The 25163-nt window shown below is 31.5% G+C and overlaps 3 protein-coding genes across 3 annotated transcripts; 1 reads left to right on the top strand and 2 right to left on the bottom strand.

Annotated features, from left to right (window-relative positions):
• Positions 1-594: 594 nt before the first annotated feature.
• LOC106721327 (U-scoloptoxin(19)-Tl1a) lies at positions 595-1967 on the bottom strand. Its single transcript, XM_014516248.2, has 3 exons — positions 1535-1967; positions 1047-1181; positions 595-731 (listed from the first exon to the last, which is right to left on the bottom strand). Exons 1-3 carry the CDS (start codon positions 1623-1625, stop codon positions 595-597), a joined length of 363 nt encoding a protein of 120 aa, XP_014371734.1. The 5' UTR covers positions 1626-1967.
• Positions 1968-2047: 80 nt separating this feature from the next.
• On the bottom strand, positions 2048-2920 carry LOC106721328 (U-scoloptoxin(19)-Sm1a). The gene is made up of 3 exons (XM_014516249.2): positions 2804-2920; positions 2404-2556; positions 2048-2289 (listed from the first exon to the last, which is right to left on the bottom strand). Exons 1-3 carry the CDS (start codon positions 2904-2906, stop codon positions 2165-2167), a joined length of 381 nt encoding a protein of 126 aa, XP_014371735.2. The 5' UTR covers positions 2907-2920; the 3' UTR covers positions 2048-2164.
• A 7023-nt stretch (positions 2921-9943) lies between these two features.
• LOC106721326 lies at positions 9944-15576 on the top strand. Its single transcript, XM_045686509.1, has 10 exons — positions 9944-10081; positions 10379-10506; positions 10725-10852; positions 11426-11543; positions 12107-12209; positions 12642-12773; positions 12849-12929; positions 13401-13464; positions 14880-15025; positions 15568-15576. The coding sequence occupies exons 1-10, from the start codon at positions 9944-9946 to the stop codon at positions 15574-15576; spliced, it is 1047 nt and encodes a 348-aa protein (XP_045542465.1).
• The last annotated feature ends 9587 nt before the right edge of the window (positions 15577-25163 follow it).

Genomic DNA, 25163 nt, shown 5'->3' with positions numbered 1-25163 from the left:
ATAAAAGTTGTGTGACAGTTTTGAAACTATAAACTAAGAGTGGAAAGTACTAGAACTTAAGACGGTGTTACATTTAGTTGCTGCGAGTCGCAATCAGACTAATGCTGTTTCAGAAATGTTTGAACAAACGAGTCATTTCTTGAACTGTCATTTTGTTTAAGTTTTGATCTTCTTGTTGATACAACGAGTATATTGTTTTATTATTTTTAATTTAAATTTACTGTTAATAGATTAAAGTAATGAACAGTAAATGACAATGTGTTTTTGTGCAAATGTTTCGGCAGTGAAAACTCAAGATAATTAAATCATTTAAAAGATTTAATGACGTGATGAAAGGAGACAAATTAAAGAACTTGAATGCGTCTAATAGTTGGTTTCTGAATCAAAAATCCCTGTAAAAAACATATCGTTTTCTCAGTTTTGTCAGAAAATAAGAGGGATGACGATATGATCACGATTTGGTCTCATAAACCAACGATCAGTAAGGTACAATAAATTGTGGAATAAAAACTATGAAAACATGTATCATTCAAAACAAAATTTATATTCATTAAATTTTTTATTCAAAAACTTATTTCAACTAAATATTAAAATTTAATCAACTAAGATACAACATTTTTCGTTGAACTCACAATCGCGTGCTTCTTTGAATAAAAGATTTTCTGGACAAATCGCATCTCGATCCATACAAAGACCGCCGCGACGATGACATCTGTTTTCTGATAGCGGCACTGTAAACAAAACCATAAAGCTTTTAAAAAACAATCTTCAGACTACTATTCCTTTCAAATAACGATAGAAACATTTCTCTCGCAAAATAACTTTCTGAATGAATCTCTGAATGTCTGTGTTTTTATAACATTTTTATAAATATTTTAACCATATTCCATGTTCGAAAATTAAAAAAGAAAGTCTCTAATACAAAAAAAAATAACCACAAGATCAGGCTAAATGACCCCAAAGGCCGGGTTAGGTCGGTAATATGTGTATTAGTAGTGTATAGTATATCAATTAACGTGGATATTATTAAAAAGCGTTAAACTTACGCGAGTGACAGCATTCGATGTTCATCCTGTGTTGTAGAGGACACAGGCCGGCAAGAGATCGTTGTCCTTCGGGACATTCAACAGATGCGATACAAATTCCGCCGATACTCAAACATGGTATTTCATTAAACGTATCTGCAGTAGTTCAAAATAAAGACTATTTCAAGTATTACAATACTACACTACAGTGCTATTCCAACGTTTACTATATAAATACTAGTTATTCAATATCAGTATGGTTTTGATAAATTGTTACCCTTGAGCTTGAATCCCTTTTTACAATTTGTATTACATATATCAAGTAAATTTTGGTCAATCAAAAATAGTCGAGATCAATTTAGCTTTTGATAGGTTCATCGAAATCTCTGGAATCTAACGAATCTTGCCAAAACGACAGTTTATTTTTACAAAATATTTTTTAATGTAATGTTTATGCGATGTCGTTAGTATCCTAAATATCTCATAGAAAAGTAATCATTCATACTAACCGCTCTTGTTGTCATCCTTATTTGTGTAAGGTAAAACCGTAGCAAATGTGTTGGATATTATCACAAGGATTGAAACGCTGATGAACAACATTTTAAACACTACGCAAACTTCACTGCAGCCAATAATGTACTGTGTTGGGGAACTTTAACACATTTATACAGTTGCACCCGCATCAATACTATGCAAATTAACTTTTCAACTCGATAACAATTGTTTATAACGCGGCTTTTTACTATATAATTCATGTTTTGTTATCTGTTTGATATATTTAGTCTTTTATGAAATGACTGTCAAACTAGGGGCTATTATCATTTTCGTTGTTTACATACATATTCAAGTTTTGTCATCAATTCGACTCGTGATATAATGTTATTGGTCGCAGTGCGTTATGTTCTGTTGAAGTCAACAGATTTAAAAAAGATAGTGAGTGAAAAAAACGTTCACGTTCAAGATTGACCTACTAACACATAATATTTGGTATAATACTTAAGCGAAAAGACATCAGAGGTAATTTATGCAACTTTATTCTTTCCATGATAGAACTAGATACTTCATGATATTTGAGATTTTTATACTTTAGCGTATTATTTTCAAAACTTTATTATTATTACTGTTGTGATGTTTATTCATCAGCAGCATTTTTCATTTATCGAACAATCGCCACCCTCGAAAAATGTAATTTTTTCTTCACAATCTTCATATCGAGAGACACACACCCCTCCATCTTTAGCACATGCTTCTCCCGTTAAAGATCCTGTAAAAACATAAATTATTATTTTAAAACTCACTATCAAACAATTATTATTTATTATTTAATTCTGATATTCTTTAACACAGCATACTATACATACATAATAGACAAACATACTTATGTCACAACATTCAATGCCTTGCTGTTCTTGCACAGGGCACAATCCTTTACCCAGTGACCGCCTGTCTTCAGGGCACATATTTATGCTTAAGCAATTTCCTCCGATTGCGAGGCAAGGAAGCTCATTCATAGTCGATGGAGGTACCTCAACTGGAAAATATAAGAAAAGAAGTAAGGAATTATACAATAAAATAATAATAGAAACATATGCGATTTACTCAGTATTCTAGGTATGAATAGAACACCTCAGCACTAATTTACTTTTTTTTTTCTGGTGGAAGCACTCTGAAGAATCCTTCTTATATAAGAAAATTTCATACACGAGCGGAATTTGGAAAGTATACACGATAACATTAGTTAAAAACAAATCTAGAAAGAAGAAGCAAAAAAAACGTACTAATATTTCTCCTTTGCATATGTCCATTTGATTCAGTTCCATAAGTTGAATAGGCGATTACATGAGACACAAAAACACAGAACAATAAATTAATAAACCACATTTTGTTGCTGTTAAATCCACACTGAACGTTTTTAAATGTATTAACTTATTTCGCTCGGCGATATTGTTTTGTTTTAAATGTAAATTTGATAAAACTTAATGTAGACATTTCCTTTGTAGATTAATGTCTGTACACATCGAAACTACGTACGTTGTCTCACTCTAAATGCATTTTATGAAATTTTTACCTATACTTTATAAAATCTTTTATAAATTTTAAATCCTGAAAATAAGCTTTCTCTTTGAACTTACATTTCGTGAAACATGTTTTACGAAGTTTTCCATTTATCTTCGAAGTATGTACCTATGCCTCTGATCCGTTTATAGTTTACTAGTAAATCCTCCAATGTTGTACATCAGCTAACAGATAATGGAGGAATATAGTCCATGTTACTAATCTACGTTGTACAGTTATCTCATACTAGCTGTCGCACGCGACTCCGTCCGCACAGAATTTAAAAAAAACGTAATAATAACAGCCTACGCGTTTTTCCAGAACATGTTCTTCATTTATGCCAAATTTCATCGAGATCTGTTGAGCCGTTCTAGAGACACCCTCGATCAAACATCCATCCATCCATCCACCTAAACATTCGCATTTATAATATAAGTATGAAAATGACATCTCTCTCTTAAAGTAACAGATGTTGAAGAAATTATTACTTGATATATTTTTGAAGAATATTCCCATTTGTGATTTTGACAATTTATCTTTCATCAACTGTATTTTAAGAGGAAGTGAATGGCTGTAGAAGTTTTATTAAAATAATACCAACCGCTAACGGATGGAAACATTAAAATAATATCTGCTTTTACAGCTCCGGCTGGCGCAAGGCCAAATGTCTGACTTTAACATTACAATGTTAACTTGTACGTTTAATTGTTATTCCAGTCGTTTGTAATGATATTACATTTAAAACTGTCGGTTTATCACGCTCATATATCTCACTTAATTAGCTCTACGTGCACTCAAAGAGCTCAATTTTTTGTTTGTGGGACATTTTTATCATTTTTACGTACGCCAGTAAAATGTAGTATGCCCTTTGTTTTACACTGGAAATACACAATTCAAACTGTACAGAAGCTTGTTAAACAATTTCAAATGTAAAAACAAAAGGATGCGAATAAATAACAATTATTAGAAAACTTGCAATAAAAGCTCTAGTTACGTAAAATTAAACTAGATGGCGTTGTCACTAATATTAATTATTATAAAATTATCTTTAAACCTTTTTGTTCTAATTCCAATCGAGTCGAAAATCATCCGACGATACATAATAAAAATATAATCCTTTTTCTTTACAGATTCTGATAAACAAAAAGATAAATATATGATAAATAATAAAAAAGAACGAGTAAAACACACAAATATATAATCCAAGAAAGTTTCCCGCTCCCTGAAGCACATTAGTCCTTCTTATCCACTAAATAAAATAAATGTATATAAAGCTCTGAACTCGCCCGCTATAAACATCGGCTATTTTTTCGCATTTCCTAATCCCTGTATTATTCGATGTTTAACGTTTAATTTACTGAACATTGATATCATAATACAAAAAATATTCCTTTATGTTAATACGTAGAATCTTTAAAAGGTCTTTTTAAATTATCTCCATTCAAAAGTAGCCAAAATCGAACCATGTAATGTTACAAAAAATCAATACAGATAAAATAATATTATCAAGTCTATTAAAGAATTCTATAAAGGACAAAAAAAAAAATTGGCTCTCAAACTCGAATTAATTTATGAAAACATTACTATCTATGTTTTTAAAGCAATTTATCAACTGAAATTAAACTAGTCATGACCGATCATAAAATCTCCCAATAGGCCGTAATGAATCGCATCAAAATGCTTGCTAAATGTATCGCCGTCTATTTCAATGAGCGGCCGGCAGAGGGCAGCGGAGGCCGTTAATTAGCCATACGTGACACGTGACACACACAGATTTCTGTCCATTAACTCGACAATAAATAACTATTATACCAAACGTAATTGCAGCAATATTTACGTTGCAAAATTGGACTTTATTGCCTCGATAGCAGCGAAGCATTAAATTAAATTATTTTATTTTTAAATATTATTGTTATTATTTTTAATAGTTTGTAATTAAAAGGTAATCAAGAGAGAACATTTTTAAATTGCTAATATTGGATACTATGGAGGGATAGATGTATGGATGGATGCATTTTTGTTATAAGCATATTTCCAGAAAAGCTAAACAGATCTCAATTAAATTTGGCATAGATGTACATAGATGATTGACAATGATTGGATGGAACATAGTCTGGAAGAACACATAGGCTACTTACTAAGTTTTTTTTTATAATTCCGCGCTGGTGGTGTCGCGGGCGACATCGAGACGACATCGACAAGCCTAAAATAGCTATCGTGTATTTAAATATTCAAGACAAAATAAAAAAAATGATGCAAAATGTTAAGGAACATTTTATTTAGACTTTGTAGTCAAATTAGATTAATTTAATCTAAGTTACTCTCAAGTGTAGTACCTATGCTTCGATATTCAACCACAGCAGTAACCTATTTGAAGCATCTATCGTTTGTACTGCGAGGAAACATCCCTGACTCCAATGTAAGTGTTATTGTTGGTCTGATGTGGCCAACTAAATACATCAGTATGCAAACGGTCAATAATACTTGGCTCATGTAACTTGAGATGCTGTACAAGATTATTTAGCAAGAAAACCGACATGAAGTACAGTTGTGCTCAAAAGTATTGTGGATGTCATATATTTTTAACAATACTAAATTATACGCTGTATAAGAATTAATACATATGTTTTATTTTGTAAATAGTATGAAGTTAGAGTAGCATTATTTATTTCAATTTTTTTTATTGGTACAAAAATATCTTATGAGCTACCAGTTTTAAGAAAATATTTACAAAAGTTTCACTTTTGTTCATTACTGTACATACATATATTTATAAGTTGAAATTTTTTGTAAAATTGAATAATAATAGAATCATAGTTAGATGTGAAATTACAACATTACATATACTAAGCAAGGATATATATAGAAATAACTCGCGTAAAATATTTAGTTTGAACTACGTTTGAATTTATGAAAGCAATTATTTTTATCGCTGTTAGAAAGTTGTGCTGCAAAAATATGGTATTCATTCAGTTCTCTGTTTGGTTCTAGTGCTTGTTAATATTTAAAAGTCGATCTCAAGAGTCTAGATGAATTTAGGACCTATATACGGTATAGAGCCTCTTGTACTATCAATATTTGATTTATCATCATCATCAGCTCACTATACATCCCCGCTGAGGGACTCGGAGCCTACCCTAAGTTAGGGGTTCCTACATAGTCAATCACGCTGAACCCAGTGTGGCTTGGTTAAATTCAGACATGCTTTAATTTCTTCGCAGATATGGAATGATGTTTTCCTTCATTGTAAGAAAGTCAGATAGATTTTCTTAGACTTATAAATGGTTTTATATTTGATCTATTATGTAGGTGCCAAGTAATTGATACATAAATAGTATATAGTTTTATATTAGATATCGCCGTTGAAGTTCTAACACCACGGATGTCAAAAATAGCAACTTTTCAGAAGAGAGAAAAATATGCATAATTTTGTATATATACTATAATAATACAAATTTACTATATACGTATACTTAATTATAGTTCTGTTTAATGTAGAATCATTTACTATTTATTAAAAAACATTTATTAACCCAAATATACTTAACAATAATTTACACGTTTGAAGTAAGCAGTTATTTAATGTTTATAGCGCATTGGAGAGTTTCAATGTAGACCCTGATAAGTTATTGCTAGTTATATCCATTAAAATACCCTCATATGTTAAAATTGGCCGAAGTCTAGTAGCTTTGAGATTTACAATCTATCTCTGATATGTTAAGTATTTTATATGAAAATACTTTTCCTAAGTATTTAGTTTAAGGTGTTAAGGAATGTTACTAAATATTAGAATGAAAGCTGATATTTATTCTGAAACATATTTGACTAAATTTAGTATACATATTTTTAATTACAAAAATATAGTTCCAACACTAAATAAGCAAACTACCGAATGGCATATTTTCTTTTTTTTTAGATTTTCTTTAAAATGTAAATATGCATCACGGTTTACATAAATTATTCAAGACGTACCTTTTTAAATGTAAAAGCTTTCACTGCGATTGAAATGAACAAAATGTATATATTTTAAAAAATCTTTTAAATAGATGTGTATAATGTTACAAGGAAAATTAAATTGTACATATTTCACAATTAATTGACTAATATTTTTCGTTTTGTGTTATTTCATTTAATAATAAAATTATGTTCTGTATCAATAAAGATTAATTAGTGAGTTAAAAATTACTTTCTAGTGTCTAGAATTGCTCTAGATCTGGGGTAACCAACCTTCACATACTAGTATCAATGTTCAGTTTTACTAAAGACATGTTTAATAAGTTAATAGACGTGACATAAAACATTTTTGACTTTGTGAATATTTATATATATCCTCATATCGATGGCATGCCATTGGTTCTCCACACCTGCTCTAGGCATCTTGACAATTATGTCGTCTTGAAACTAAAAGTACATAATATTATATGTATACACAGTTTTACATCTACCTGAGAAGTACAACGTAGAAGATATTCATTAAATCGTTTATTAAAACATGAATTTATATAATAATACAATTTGAATTTAATTTACAATAATCTATCGCACCTACCGCACAGATAGGAAAGAGAGATGATGAATAAAACTTGAACTGTATTAGCAGTAGTTTATTAGTAATTGTTAAAGTAACCCTTAATAATAATAAGCAATTACCTGAATTTGTTTTGTGTTTTATGAACAAGCGGTCGACTATAATTTTTTTTGATTGAAATAATTAACTTTGATTCACAACAACCTACGGTAGTACGGTTCATTGTTTCTCTTAATTATTTCACAATTTATATTTAAAATGTTCTACTCGTATAATTTAACTGTATCACTGAATAAACAAAAACCTTAACAAATAAATAAATCGTTCCTCTCTATAATTATACGGAAATCTATATTATATATATAAAAGAAAGTCGTGTTAGTTACACTATTTATAACTCAAGAAAGGCTAAATCGATTTGACTCAAAATTGGTGGGCTGGTAGCTTAGAACGAGGAAACGGACATAGGATAATTTTTACCCCGTTTTCTATTTTTTATTCCGCGCGGACGGAGTCGCGGGTAAAAGCTAGTTTTCAATATAAATGGGTTCTATGTCACTTTATTTATAAGTGAAAAGCGGAATATCTTATTGTACTAGTTTTTGTATTACAAGAAATAACCATTTGTGTGTTGTGTTTTGTTTTAATATTGGAAATATTCTAATATTTTTAAGACAAGAAATTTAATTTAATTTCCGGATTATTTGCACCAATCCATTATAATGTTATATGCCAATGTAAAGGTAAAAGAAAAAGAAAAAATACACACCTCTTTATTTGCGAGAGACATATGTCGAAAAATGAACGTTCCACTAAAAGGAAAATTTCTAGGAAACCTTTAAGTCATCATTTTATACAAGTTGTTTCACATTAATTTAGGAACACAGTTTGGATGAGATATTTTTAACCTGTGAAATAATTTACATAAATTATTAAAACTATAAAATATTCCTTCATAGCCTTCCAATAAATTTATATACAAATAATTGAAAGAATTTATTTTTTAAAACAATTTTATTTCTATCGTTACATTCATAACATTTAAAGATCGGATTTTTCTCACCAATCGATAATTATTAAACAACTGGCAGTCGCTCGCGACTCCGTCTGCGCAGTATTAAAAAAACAAAATTAATAGCCTATGTATTCTTCCAGACTATGTTCTACATCTATTCCAAATTTCAGCGAGATCTATGCAGCCGTTGTGGAGATAACTTCAAACAAATATCCATCCATACATCTAAACATTCGCATTTATAATATTAGTGCGATAAATGAAATAAAACCCATTTTAAAAGTTTTCAAATGCCACATCAAATTTTATATTTTATAAATTCGTATATCAGTGTATTACGGCACAAGCGCATTCCGCGAGAGCGTTATGAAATTTGCGCATTCATTGTTTTGGAAAAATGAAAGCAAAAAGCAATTTTCCGAAGCATCGAGGAATTTCGACATCACATGTACCAACTGAGCTCTATGAAGCTTACAAAATGTTTAAAAGAATGGTATGTAAAATAAATTCGCAATTTCCGCAAAAATCTTTCCGTTTCATCACTTTTTTCCGTTCTGTATAAAAAGTTTTATTCTAGGTTATTTCAATTACTGCAACAAATCTTAAAATTCTAGTTTCATTTTTTTAGTCTGAATTATTTTATGTGAAATTCGCTACAATTAATAACTGCGTTTACAAAATTTATGAAATACTGTCGGTATTCGAAACACTTTTTATACCGTAAAATATTTTTTTCCTAGAATATAGACAAACCGTTTTAATTCACTCAGCTTCAAAGCCTTGCATACCACAGATTTACGTCAAAGCGTGTGATAGTCTGAAGAATTATGATCGGCATTTTGCGGGTAGTTTGAGGGTACGGTCATGTCGGCTTTATGGAATATTTGACAAACGGCTTTTTGTTGAACTATGTTATACCAACGAATATTGATTGTTAATAAACGCATTATTTTCGCACGTACCACTTTCAGTAATAGGCAATAATAAGGAATTATGGCTTTGGTGAATTTTAACATCGCAATTATCGATGTTCCTGTTATCTTCCCGGGGTGCGTTCCTGGGTCTATGCATTAAACCGACCTTATTTTAATTTGTGAATTATTTTTTTAAATTTGTTATTTTTCATAATTTGCCACATGTCATTGTCGAATATTTGACGCAGTTTAATATTTTTAGAAGTATTTGAAGAAAGACTTCGATTTACATAACCAAGTCAAGTTTGATGCTTTTAATTATGTTTCTTTTTAAAAAAGGATAATTTTAATTGTCTAATAAAGTTTATATTTCAGTCATTAATCTATTAGTTACCTTTATATAAATATGGGTACCTTACATTATGATGAACCAAAATCTAACCAATTTGCGAGCTGGGACACCGGCATCACACCTACAACATCTATTGATTTAGAAAAACCTCTATTTGAACAAAATTCCAACCAACTCACAGTTATACAGAAGGTAATTTATCCTGACAATTCTAATAATAAGATCATATTTGAAACATCTATCAATGCACCTATGAAGGAAATGTTAGAGATGCGTTGTTTAACAGCTTAAGACCAGATTCCATGTTTATTCAGGACGGCAGTAGAAAACTCCATCTATTTTAACCAATGCAAGGGCTCCTAAGGGAACCGTCAAGCTTATTCCAAAGAGGATAATGCTGAGCTAGACCAATACAAATCCCAAAAAACCATAAAACAATTGATGCGCATACATTTTTTGGCTCTAAACCGTGTTGTATTATTTTCTCAGAATGAGGTACTAACTAATCGCCCCATTATACCAGCGACGACAAATGAAAAACTAGCGTTTTACCGCGCATACGTTTCTTCACCGAGTAAAACCCAAATAGTATGTACGCAGCAGGCTCAGTTTAACAAGTAAGTGCATTTTATTTATTTGAGCTAAGAATGACCAATGCAGTAAAAGCCAAAGAAGGCCTGAATTTTACCTATTTCTATGCTGTAATTTTTCATAATACCAGAGTAGAATCTGTTGTTCATTGATCCATGTCTACTGTAATTGTAAATCTCTACGGCGACCAACTCGTGCCATACTACAAAATATTAATTGAAACTAATTACATCTTTGCTTTCAGATACTTATGGTTCCACATCATGAACGTCTTCTGCAAAAGCTTGCCCAACACATACATCTATATGTTCTTAAGTTCTTACGTGCCTGACCAACATTTGTTCTTGTCGAAGATGGTACCACTTGCGTATGGTAACAGCTTTAACTAAATATTTTGCAGCAATATTAGAACAAATGGCTCGCTAGCTAGGTGTAATCACACGATCATGCAGAAGATAGGATTGAAGTGGAAATATTTCCGCATTTCATCGGAGAAGTGTTCTCTTGCCGTTCCTACCATTGCTACATTCTGAAAGAATGTAAAGAGGATTTAGACTTTACCAAAGAGGGAAGGGAATTAACTCTTGCCTGTACATCCTCTCCTCTGGCCCATGGATATTCGCAATACCAGATGCGTTGTTGGCCGTTGAGAAAGAGTAGGCTCGCTTCTTGAAGTTCTCTAAGTGTCTTTCGTATGGAAATAGCGCCGAGGACAGACAGGTGCACAACGCGGTTGTGCGTGGCAAGAAATTTCGCGAGAATCGCTCTGTTGAGGAACGCCAGAATATGATGTGGATGGCAATCTGTCTCTCGTCCGATTATGAAACTCATTTTTCAAGCAAAAATGTTATGATAAAATTCAAATAAGCATTATAAATTACTAAGTTTGTCTTTGACACTATGTTAATGTTTTTTGTGTTTGTTAATTTTTTTATTTACTTATAGGAACAAACTGGGCATTTCTGGCGGCTAGTGTAATTTATTTAGTCTTATACACTGATACAGTTGTTCTTCTTTTGGATTACATAGTATGCGGTATATTTTTCAAAAATCCCTGGAACAGGTACGAGTATATCATTTATATCTACCTAGGCCTTAGGCAACCGCTAGGTATTTTATAGAAATGAAATATTTTGGGTGTGATTTTATACTCGTATGTTATTACGGGACACAGGGTTGAAAGAAAATAAAATTTGCGCAATGTTGGTAATGAACATAAAATAAATTGTGCAATACTTATAATATGTGCAAATTTAATTTTAGTGTTACGGCAGTGGCAGTGAACAGTATCGTTTCTTGTTGTTTTAAAACCTAAAACGTCCTATAAATTCCTATTTACTATCTTACATTTTTACTATACAGATGTTCATCAGAATATGTAAAAATCGGTGAATATGTTGCCAAATGCTTGGATGTAGAAAATTTTTATCAAATGACAAAAAATGAAACGTTGGTCTTTAAAAAAGGCATCTATCTAACAGATAAAAATGTATCCTTCCAATTGGCTCCTATTATATATTACAGGTGATTTAAATAATTCATAAATAAATTATTTATTAAATTAAGTAATTAATTAATAAACTTTTTAATTAATATAAACCTAAAACAAAGAATAGCACTTTCCAGACACCGATATGTAGACATATCAAATACGAGCATTTACTTCATGTTTCTCTGGATCACTGCCATATTTAATTACAAGCAATTGTACAATAGACGTATCTGGAAAGTAAGTCTTTATATCACTAACTTTAAACTTATGTCGGTTAAATGTCACGAAATGTCACAGTAACATCGTAATGTGCAAAATTATAGATTCTACGGTAGCAATTAACTTTACGATATATGTACGATTTTAAGTGGGAAGTAAATTTAATTCTCTGTCTGGAAATATTATAAAAAATAAAAGTAAACTTAAGATGACTAATTGGTTAAAATGTTCCCTTATTCATAATCAAAAAAACTTTATTTTCATAAAAATCACTTTATGCACTTCTTCTTCCAATTATTTTAAATGTGTCAAATTTCCTTTAAAATGTGTACAAAGTTTTCATTTTTAGCCGACTTCAAAAAGAATAAGGTTATCAAATTGAATGTGTTTTTTTTTATTTGTGTTATGCATAATTGTATCACCAATTAATTAATACGTTATTGATTTTAGATGCTTCACAACGTGCAAATAATTCTAACTGCATTGTATTTAATAACTTTTGGTCACCTTATGATCACGTATTTTGAAACCGATCTTAAGATCATACCAATAGCTTTCGATGAATACGTTCGAATTATTTGGGTATGTAATTGTTAATTTAAACATTTAGTTAAGAATGTGTATAAAAAATATTTAAACAAATTTATAATCTTCCAGGCAGCTGACACGGACGTTTTGTCAGAATCAATGACCGCGCCGCCGATTGTGCACGTGTTGACGTCACGGAGCACTACAAAAGTATGTATTACTCTTTTCAAATATCTTATCGGCCCAGTCATCGGCGCGCTGCGCAATGCTTTCCTCCCGCATCACATTACGCCCGCTACACCTAAAATTGTGTTCTGTGCAGCGACTCGCCTGAAGTTAAGAGCCGCCAAGATGTCTGAAAACTAATATATTCAAAATGTTATCTTTGTTACCACGTAATGCCCAAGTGGTTGAATGGATCAGAATAACATTTGGAACAGAGATAAATTATAGTCTTGATTAGATCATAGTTCACGTATTCATTTTTTAATTCACGCGGAAAAGTCGTAGGCAACAGCAAATCTTAAAAATAAATGTTTTGTTCTTATATGATAATTATACTTCGGGTAATTCATCTTGGCTGTTGCAAGTTTCCTTGTACTAACAGAAGTAATTTCGGAAGTAGTTGTAAGTGGCTTATTTAAATAATCCAAACTTAAATAATCATATGTTTAATTCCAGATTAACCCTGATCGTGATAGCATCGCAATGATTATTTCTAATTCCATTTACTATTTATTCAGAGGTTTACTAGGCTATAGATTGAAAATACACTGTGAAAATATGGTGAAATCTCCAATATTCTTAACGGAATATAGTAAGTTTTTTATTTGGCCATTTTCATTAAACCAATAGTAACTAAAATCACTATCGGTCGACTGACATATTATAACTTCATCGGTAATTAATAGATAATTAGAAAAGGAATGCAACTAAGGTCTTTCGTACAAGAAGCAACATATATCTTCAAAACCAATATTGGATTCTTGCGTCGCGAGTGTTGCTTTGCGTCGTCCCAAGTCATTCAATCAATCATCACCTACAGGCATAGCGACTACTACAAGCGATTGGTTTTGGTTTCTACAACATCTATTGTATTGTACAAAACATTTAGTATTGATTACGCATGCTTGTGTACTCCATGACTTTGTTGCGTAAGTCGCTTAGCAACTACGGAGATATAGTAGTGTGTACCTCGAAGATTTACGTTGCCATTTACGAAGGGGGCCTAAGAAGATAGCGTCGTCCACTGGTTGCAAACCATTGATTTCCTAGAGTTAAGAATTGTTCTTTATATACGTGTTTTTATTTCAGATCCAAATTCTTATCTATTTTTATGGCCAATATATTTTTCGGCATTCTACTTGGGGAATTTTTACACACTTTTATATTTCACATTGAGTTTCTTAATGGAATATTTAACAATAGTATGTTATTTTTGTTATTTTACACAAATAGTATTATTAGTTGTTCTGTTTTATGAAATATGTTCCTTTATTTCAATGGTTAAATGTATAAACTTTAATATTTAATTTTCAAATTTCAGATAATAACAATCCAATGTCTAATTGAGATAATAGTCTATGAATGGGGATGGGCAAAGAGAGTTTTGGTATCAATTGCTTTGTGCATATTGGGCATTCTATACAATTATCTCACGTTTTTCGCTGTAAGTATCCTTTTTTAGCGTAAGCGGACGAAGGCGCGCCTGCTGTGGAAGGGAACACGAGAGACCAATATCATACAACCTTATAGCTACAGTTTGTCAGTAGAAACCTACGTGGGAAGGGAATTTAATTTTTTGACTGTGGACTCCTGCAGACTAACCACTTTTTAAAATTAAGGTGTTTTTCGACACATATTAGTCTCTGAAGTGTCTTTTATTACAGAAGCTTTTTTAGTTTTTTTTATATATAACTAGCTGTCGCCCGCGACTCCGTCCGCGAGCAGTTAAAAAAAATGAAAAATAGATGTTGGCCGATTCTCAGACGTACTGAATATGCTCACAAAATTTCATGAGAATCAGTCAAGCCGTTTCGGAGGAGTACGGTGACGAAAACTGTGACATGCGAATTTTATATATTAGATTAATAGTTGTGTTTAATAAAACATATGCTTATGTTTTTTTCTAGCTTCGAATTTTGCTGTACTTGTACAGTATTAGTTTGGTGACCACCTTTGAAGTATTATTTCTTTATTGCTTATATCCTCTCGGTCGTTTAGTGGATGATATTACATTCTTCCATGGAGTATCGCCTACAAAATTTAGAATTATAAATTTCCGTATAGTACCTGTTTATTACATGGTAAGTTATCATCATCATCAGCTCACTATACGTCTCCACTTAGGGACATGGAGCCTATCCCAAGTTAAGGGTAACTAGGCCATAGTCAACCACGCTGGCCCAGTGCGGGTTGATTTCACACATATAATTGAATTTCTTCTCAGATATGTGCAGGTTGCATCACGATGTTTTCCTTCGCCGTAAGAGCGTTGGATAAATGTACATATAAAAATCGAAAATCGAAAAACACATTGGTGCATTGCAGTATTCGAACCCAGGATCTGCAGATTGCAAGTCAAGTGGTTAATCCCTGAGCCACCGTCGCTCGAAGTTATAAAGTTATAATATTCAATGTGAATTAATAACAGTCAATGTTTTTTTTTCTTCTCTAAACATTCTTAAACATATGGACAGATTTTGACGAAATTTTGATAGGTTATTAAAAATTTATCGTGAATTTAAATTTAAAATTAGAATATAAAGTCATAATACTAATACTAAGTATATTTTTTCTTTCAGATAAAAATGTATGAGATGTTCAAAGGATTTTTTCACGTTTTTAGATCGTCTGAATTTGGTAAATTCTTGATCTATTTTGAAATAATATTATACGCAATGTCATCTCCATTTATAATAGGAGCAATATACATAACATGTATATATGTGTGTGTAAAAAAGAAGGTATGTTGTATTATAACTTTATATTTGCACTATCGAAACACTCGTATGAAACATATTTTTATCTCTCTCCATTTTATTATAATAAGTGAGACGACAGTTTTCACACAGTTTTTCTAGCAATGAAAATGCAATTATTAAATTATAGTTACAATTACATCTAGAAGGATAACCAAATTTAATTAGTACAAGAGCCATGGATCAAACAGCTTCTCTTACTTTACAGAGCTTAAAGTGCTTAATTAAACCAATACCAGAATGGGGTCCAAGTAATCTTTTCATTAGGCAACTTCGAAAACTGTATGATTCTCGATATGTAAGTTACATAAAAATTATAATTCAGTTTAAAGAACATTTTGTATAAATACTAAAGTAGCTAGATAGATACATTTCAGTATGGCATCGATATAAAAACAAAAACTTTATTTAGAAACCAGAGTGATATAAAATTTCATACATGACGACCATTACGCTATAACACTGTTACAATTATTTTGTAAAAAAATTGAGTTTAAAGTTATATCTTACTGTAAATATAAATGCGAATATTTGGATAGATGTTTGTTAGAAGCTATCTCCAAAACAGCCCCATGGATTTCGCTAAAATTTGGCATAGATGTAAAATATAGTCCGGAAGAACATATTGGCGACTTATTAAGTTATTTCTTAATACCACGCGGACGAATTCGCAAGTGACACCTAGTTTTATTACAAAGTTAGATTATCTATAAAATTGTGTTTAAAAGATTTCACGGAAATATTTTTGAATTTACAACTCTTAGCGAAAATGTGTAGTTTGTTTATGTCGCAAACATTATGACAGTGATTTGGTATTAATTATTATTCATTTTTATCTTCCAGTACGTTGGATCTCAAGCACCAAGAAAACTAAGTCGTTATATGATTCAGCAGTCGAGCTTAGACTCGTATCGGCTGGATATTCAATACGATAGTTATGTTAGGAAATCTGCATTGAATTTAACCGAGATAAAATGTGAAGACGAGAAAAAACGTAAATAAATTTTTATGTAGATGCTATTTTATGGCATTATTAAGTCTTGTTGTAAAACCTTTTTTATTCGACTTATAATAGGTATGCTGTTATTTATATTTTATACTAATAATAAAAAAGTAATAACCAAAAACCTTACCATATTTCTTTTTACTTTTCTGTTTTTTTTTTTTTTTTTTTAATACTGTCATACTATATTCAAGCCAGAATTTAAGCCAATACCAAATGCGATACAAAGTACATTTAGTTATCCTACTTATTTTATTGATGTACATATTTTTCTTAAATAATTTATTTAAGATCACACCAACTGATTATTCGGCTAATTACTTAGAATTCTGTTTGTATTTGTTACCTAAAAAAAATAATATAAGAATGTAATAACTAAAATATTTCGTCAATTATGTATATTCAGCTCATTTTAAACAATTTTCCTCGTCATAGCGGGTGTTAGGCACGCATAAAATAAATATAAACAAGGTAATTTAAAATTAGGAACAAGCGTAACATAACGTGATTATGTTGTGTTGAATTTTTTAAGGTAGGGTCGTAATTGTTACACTTCTCATAAACTTAAAAATTCCGCAGGTATCGTGGTTGCCCTTAAGAATCTATTACCCTTTTTCAATTTGTTTCATTTTGTATGCATCTAATAGTTTGCAATTTAATATAAATATTATCATTTCTAGACTTATTGCTAGCTTTCCTAGGTAATGGTCCTGGTATTACTCGTCTACGGCTGAAATTAATATTAAATTCTTCGATCTGAAAATTACTAGAATTACTTTTTATGAATACAGTTAAAAGGGATTCAGATCAACTAAGAAAAAAAATGTCGAGGGTCAAACATGATACGAGATCGTATATTGATGTGAGCCATTTAGCCATTTCCCTATACTTGACTAGATCAGGTATTGTGGATTGTACAATTCTAGAATAATATGACCTCAATATTCATTAATTCTACTATTTTTTTAAGCTGCTCAGTTCTATTGTTTTTAGATTATTTAATAACCTGAGAAGGAGAAGAACTAAAAATAATGTTAAGCCAAAAATGTTTTGGAACGAAGTTCCTTATCGCGCGTTGTGAAAGGGGGCTAGACGGAAAAAATACTTACGAAAAGTTGTCACGACACTTTTTGCTATAGTAAGTATGTTAACGACGAATGAGCGCTACTTCACCATGGCAACGACGTGACAATATATAACGAAAACTCATACATTCATGCCTACACACTTGTGAAGACTTAAGTTTTTTATTCATAGAATAAACATTGGTTCCTTCACTAATTAATAGAAAGGAACTTCGATCCATCCGGGTGTCCCTTGACACCTCTCAAGTTTTTTTATTCATATCGCGGGCTAGCTATGTACCAAAAGAGTCAAACTACTGCACACAAGTTAAGTAACTCATTAATACATTTTAAAAGATGTAATAAAGTTCACAGACTGTTTCTTTATAACCTATTCACCGCTGCGTTAGAATTTTATGTTGTTCTTTTGTATATTTCTTATGAATGGCGCGGTGATATAATGTAAAGGTGACTTAATATTTATGCCCTCATTCGTAAGAACTACGAGATATGAGACTTCATATAATATTTACTCATTTCAAGTGTCTTCGTTTCGAGTAAGAATGTCTTAGGAAAATATAAATGCTTTTATGTATTCTACTCCCGCTGCGTATATTTTCTTTAGCCTTATATTATTATTATTTGCTCCTATAATGAGTTACTATTTATATTGTAATTTTCTTTAATTAAATGTTTTGTTAAGTGGCAAAAAAGATATCAAGGCTTGCTTAAAATCGCAGCATTGCAACATTAGTATGACCATGATCCAAAACGATGAAGATAATTTAAATACTAATCTTAAAAGTTTAGTATGAACACTTTTTAAATAGAAAACTTTTTGTACTTATTGATATTTAAAAAAATAACTTATTAGTACGTAACTTTAAATTTGGAATATTTTCAATAGTTCTTAAGTAATGTTCGATTAGAGCTGTTGGCTTCCAAAAGAAGAGTGTAAGCTATGGGTATTTTCTTAATCGCTTTACGAAGAAAGTTTTGTTCTATTAAAATGTTGTGTTCCAAAATAAAAACGTCTACCGAATTGAAACTAAGGATTAAAAAAAATAAATTAATGCTATTAATTTTTTGGTATATTGCGATTTTTTTTAAATCAAACTGCAAATGCTCGCAAATATATTTCGTAATAAAGTAACATGGCAGGGACCGCTTTTTATTGCCAAGTCATGACCCTTCTACATGACCTCGTTGAGAATTCCACTTAATATTGGGGTCAACCCCTCTATGAATATATTTCATAAACATATCGTAACAAATGAAAAGCGATTCGCTCTGGAACGTACACATATTCGCTTTTGTTTTGTTGAAAAAATATTGTGTTTAGGTATCGTAAGGTTACGCTTATTATAATTGTTAGAAAAATTGCAGTTCGTACCTTATAACATATTAAAAATTAAATAAAAGATATTATTTCTTGTTAAAGGAGGACATGACATTCTAATCTTTAATTTCAACTGTTGTTACATACATATATTAGAAACACAGAGCATTTAAGTGTACGTCTGTCGCCTTAGAGAGCACGCGCGTGGACCGGTGACAGGATCGTTGTTTTGTTCAAAACTTTGAAACAGTTTTACTTTTGCACTGGATTTTGAAGGCTTCAAAATTTGCATATATGTTTCTGTTAATGCATAGGCGGACACTAGGAATCTTACGAAAATCATCCCCTAAAAGTCTAAAGTGACTACACACAAACAGACTACGTACAAATTTTGAAGAAAATAATACTGAATGTCCTGTACATGCGACAATTAATAAATTTTACGCAATTACGCATGTGTTGAGTTCTACAAAGCGCATTCAAGCAAAAAATTGTCTTTCATAAAATCGTAAATTAATTAAGAACGGCTTAACTCACGTGTGATTGTCCGGTGACGTCACCGACTAGTTTCGGACCCATCGGGGGTCCATCTTCAGGGCGAGTGTTTATTGTGCGAGACGCGACGCGAACGCGAAGTCTTTAAAATAGACACACGCCCTGAAGATGGACCCCAGACGGGTCCGAAACTAGAAGATCTTAATTAATTTATTATTATATCTCACGAAAGTTTAAACAATTTAATTCATAAAATCAGATAACATTTTCTACGAAAGTCGAAATTCTAGCTCAATATGCGCCGGCTCCGAGCATACTTGTAGGTACTCTTCAATAGCGTTTAGTCGCCTAACTACGATTGTTCATAGTTATAATGCATATTATGTTAACTATGAAACTGTATCTCGCTTGATATAATCTATTAGTACAATTACTTGATGCAAATTTTCAGGTCAGTGCGCTTAATGGGAATCACGACCTCAATACATACGTAATGCATTGGAATGAAGATATTATCTACAATGCGTTTATTTGTCTTTCGCAATTGACGGAGAATTAATGACTTTTCCAGAAAATATTTGGCCACTTGCTTTTTGCCACCTTATAACGTTACTAATGTAAAATGTGAATGTTTAGATGGATGGATGTTTGTTTGAAGTTATCTCCGGAACGTCTCAACGGAAGAATATATAGGCTACTTATAAAGTTTATTTAAGACGGAGTCGTGGCCGACAGCTTGTATAAAAATAAAAAAAAACTAACTAACTAGGGTGACGCAGAGACCCAAAGACGCATAAAAATAAGGGATTTGTTAAATAAGGAAATTCAAGTATAAAATAAATAAATTCCTTAATGTGATCACAACGAAAAATCTAAGTGTATTTAATATATAATCATATTTTTTTATATTATTAATATTTTTAATTTTTGCCTTACAAGCAAATTATCATACCGTTCCGTACCGTACCGTACATCAGTTTTCTTTTGTTCACAACTCGTTTGTTTCTTTTTAACACGATGCATTTTTTCCATTACAAAATATTCTCAATTTAAATTTTCATTGTGATTCAAAACATGCGCACATCATTTGTTTCTCTTTTTTCTTCCTCTTCTTAATGTTGTTTCACGTATCGTGATAACAAATTCCCGCGTCGCTTTCCCGGACGTTGATTGAATCTAGACATTCATTGGATCGAGTCGAATCGTTTACTCGAGCACTATTTCCCTCCTATTAGTCAAAAGGAATAATGTTTGTCTTTGCCTCATACAACAAAGCGTGGAATTGCTAAATTAGTCACGGTTTTGTTAGCTATAGTGCTATAGTAATGTTTTTTTGTTTTAGAAGAATTTTCATATTTTAATAGTTATTTCGAAACGTGTACATTGTAATTTTTCTTTCATTTCTAACAAATTTTCAAGTCTATTTAAAGGTATTTTTTAAGCATTGCTAAGCGCTTGTACTGATGTCCCAAGTTAGTAGTCGAATATTCGAATCCAGGACTTGTTATTTCACAGTCCGTCCCCTATTTCTGAACAATTGAACTTGAACGTCTAAATTTATATACGGTTTAAATGAGTAATTAAAAGAGCATTGCATTGCAAAAATCCCAAAGCAAGTCCAGACGAGTGAGATCGGCCCCAGTGTACGTGCGAATTCTACTAATTCTTAACTAAGAGTCAAAAACATTTTACGACCTTTAGCTACCAGACGATCGAGAATTGAATAGACAATTTGCAAATGTCATTGAATATTGAGTTAATTTGAAATAAGTAATGGAATTTTCAAACAGCGTCCAACATCCTAACGAATACAAAAACATTGTAAAACAGCGCTTAGTTTTTCTCAGTCATTGTACTTATGCCAATCTTACTAATATTATAAATGCGAATGTTTGGATGGATGGATGGATGTTTGTTTGAAGGTATCTTATATTTTCTAAGATGTACCAATATCACAATATTCTTCACACTTCGTTTTAAGCTACGACCATTTGTTAAATCTTAGAAATATACTTCTTAAATACGTAGAAAAGATCAAAACGTTTTAGACTAACAAAAAAATAAGTCACGCACTTTCAACCTTTCTTTGATAACTATCTCCCTAAATAAAAAGAAAAGTCTCAGTAATTATAAAAAAAATGTTCGTGAATCACTGGAGTTAGTCTAACCGTGAATTTGATGACGTAACGTTTGTATAAAAATACGAAGTCTCTATTTCTTTCAAAGACAACGAGCGGGACAGCAATGTTTCCATATAAGTGGAAACCCAAAGCAGTATTGTCTTAGATAGAGATATTTATCTGTAGATTTAAGAGGACATTAGCGCCACGCTTCGCCCCGCTGTCCATTCTCATCGTTTTAAGTACAAAGTTTAATGATTCGTTTCAACGAGTCTTTAAAAGTAATGTCTTAGGGTCTATTGCAGACAATATATTGCTTATGAAGATACTGAAATTTTAGATATGCCGCATAAAATCTTAATCTTTTCACTCTCTAATTTAACGATATGACGCAGGGATTAAAAAAGTCTGTAAAGTTATGTAGACTTCGCATAAAAATAGCGGAGAATAGGTTCAGTTGTAAACATTAAAATTGAAAATCATTAGTTAATTGTCACTAATTTAATATTCGTGAGCTCTTGTCGTTTAATTTTAGTTTGCTTGAACTTGAAGAAATTATGTACTGCATCTATCTTCAATACATAAATGTAATGTTTCGACTCGTCCGATGATAAGAATAAAAAATTATTTACAGTAAACAAAACTACTACACAGCTCCCGCTCGTTTAATGCGTGTCTCTGTATTTTACTATTTGATTTCTCTGCCCGTCGCAACGCCCCGCTCTTCGTAAACATGCCCGCGGCCTTACTCTTCGTACTACAGATCGATTTCTCTTTCTATTTATATTAATTATGACAGCTCATCTTTTGTTATATATAAACAATTTAATTAACCTCATTGCTCTGTTATATACATTTCGTCAACGTCCAAAATATAATACTTAATTAACGTAATTTACAAATGAAATTTGAGTTAATTAACTCTCAACGTGTAATTACGAATAATTTCGTTTAAAGAGGAAAATTTATGAGTACATATATTAGGATTGTCTTTGCGAATGTTTGCCAAATCTACTCTAAAATTGTATCATCGTTAAGTTCTAGATACACTTGTATCAAAACATGTCGTCTCTGTAACGAAAATGTTCATATACAAGAGCTTCGAAAACAATTTTCACTGAAGTTAGAATTAACTAATTGAATCATTAGGAAAACGGCTTAACTCACGTGTGATCGTCCGGTGACGGCACCGACTAGTTTCGGACCAATCGGGGGTCCATCTTCAGGGCGAGTGTTTATTCTGAGGACTTCGCGGTCGTGTCGCGCCTCGCACTGCGCTCTGTCTGTCTCAAAATAAACACTCGCCCTGAAGATGGACCCCCAATGGGTCCAAAACTAGTCGGTACCGTCACCGGACGATCACACGTGAGTTAAGCCGTTTTCATAATGAATTAATTATTATGTCTCACGAAAGTTTAAACAATTTAAGTTATTGAATTTCAAACAAGTGCCAAGTTCTTTGTAATCGAAGATAGTGAATTGGGTACATTTTCATCTTTATTGTTCGTTTCTACTCCATTCAGAATTGTCCAAAACATATTGTTATCTCTATAATTTTGAAGAGAATGGATAAGGATGGCAAAATTTACAACAATATTGATTGCGGAAACTCACGGTTTTCTTATAACAGCTTTTAAAATAAAACCGTAGTTTTTTATTCTCTTCCAACGATTTAGTTATTATTATTTTTTTAATTAAACGCAAGAAGAGAATCATTACAGGTGAAGAAATATTATTATTTAATATGATTTAATTAATAATTTTAATATTCAATTACTATTAAGAATAATTAATTAATCAACGTAATTTCCTGAATTAAACTTAAAATTTAAAATCGATCACGTACTTAAAAGGACGTGGATTATTTTTGTGATGAGACTTTTATATAATACTGCTAAGGACTGGAATAAGTTGCCGGCGTCAGTTTTTCCGTCCAAGTACGACGTGGGGGCCTTCAAGAGTAGAGTGAATAGGCATCTATAAAGCTAGCGCGTACCATCTTTAGACCATATCATCACCTCATCGGGTGGGATCGTGGTCAAGCGCTAACTTTTTCAATATAAAAAAAAAAATCTGGAGTTGTAAGAGACATAAAGCAATATCATAAAATATTGTATTATTTTATAAACAGACTAGCTGTCGACCGCGGCTCGGTCCGCGCGGAATTAAATAAAAACTTAATTAGTAGCCTATGTGTTCTTCCAAACTATATCTACATCTCTGTCAAATTTCAGAGAGATCCATTCCTTCCAAACCTACTAACAAATATCCATCCATTCACAGATCCAAAGTGACTCTATTTGAATAAGCGAGTACCGATTTTTCGAGTTGCGACTGAGTGTCTTGTTGCAAATCCATCTTGTAAAAGACTTCCCACGTCTATCAGCTTCACAGATTTTGAAGGCGTGGTTAGCGCCATTGGCGCATACATTACAAAACAAAACCTAAAAGTAATTCACGCGGTATCCCCGAAGCTATTTACTTCAGCGCAGCGTTTCCGTAAGGTCGTTTATTAAAGGAAAATAGAGCCCGGTTGTGAAGGGAGCGTTAGTCATTTATATTCCGTCGTTTGTGGTCTGAAAAAACTCTCTGATATCGCTGTAGACACACCTTGCCACGATATATTTGTTGGCATTTCCATACTTGACATAAGCTTACGTGGTTTATACTTTTTATTCATTTACTCGACTGATACAAAAATGTGCTTCAAATTATAAAGCTTGATGTTACAAGCTTAACTACGAATTTTACATTTAACGAATTAAATGTGTTTGTTACATTATTATAAACTAAAAAAAAATTCGCCAGTAGAATCCCACTCTTAAAAATATTCATAAAGTATATGTTTTGTATTATACAATTATTATTTCAGTCGTTAATAGTCAATGACAGGGTTCATGTTGAAATTAATTAGTTTTATAAATCCGATGAAGCTGGATAATAACATAAAATTATACGCTCTGTTGAAAACAATTTATCATTGATTGAAGCAATCATGAATTGTTTTCAATTCAATTTAAATTCTACAAATAATATTTCATAATGATACGATACGTATATCAATATATTTTGGATTGCGTCACTCGAACAATTTTCAAGTAGAAATTCTTTTATGTAGTTTTTCTCGTAACTTCACTCGGGCGGAATTAAATAAGAAATTTATTAATAAACACATACATCAGCGATAATATAAAAAATATTTTTAATAGTTACTAATACAAAAATACATATCATTCTATTATAAATAAAACTACATTATGTGCGTCATTTCTTGGCACTGATTAAAAATGTCAGATTTAAAAAAAAAATTAAGATGTTTTACAACAAACTGTTTTCAACTTTATGTGTATTCCAAATATATAGCGTACAAAAACTCCACCAAAATAATTTTTACCTTTTACTGATATCAAATTGACTGCTTTTTTTTTGTGAAACTTTGAAT

This window comes from Papilio machaon, chromosome 3, assembly GCF_912999745.1.
Source record: "Papilio machaon chromosome 3, ilPapMach1.1, whole genome shotgun sequence".
NCBI lineage: Eukaryota > Metazoa > Arthropoda > Insecta > Lepidoptera > Papilionidae > Papilio > Papilio machaon.
Note: the sequence above shows the minus strand (reverse complement) of the source record. Positions and strands in the feature narration are given on the sequence as shown.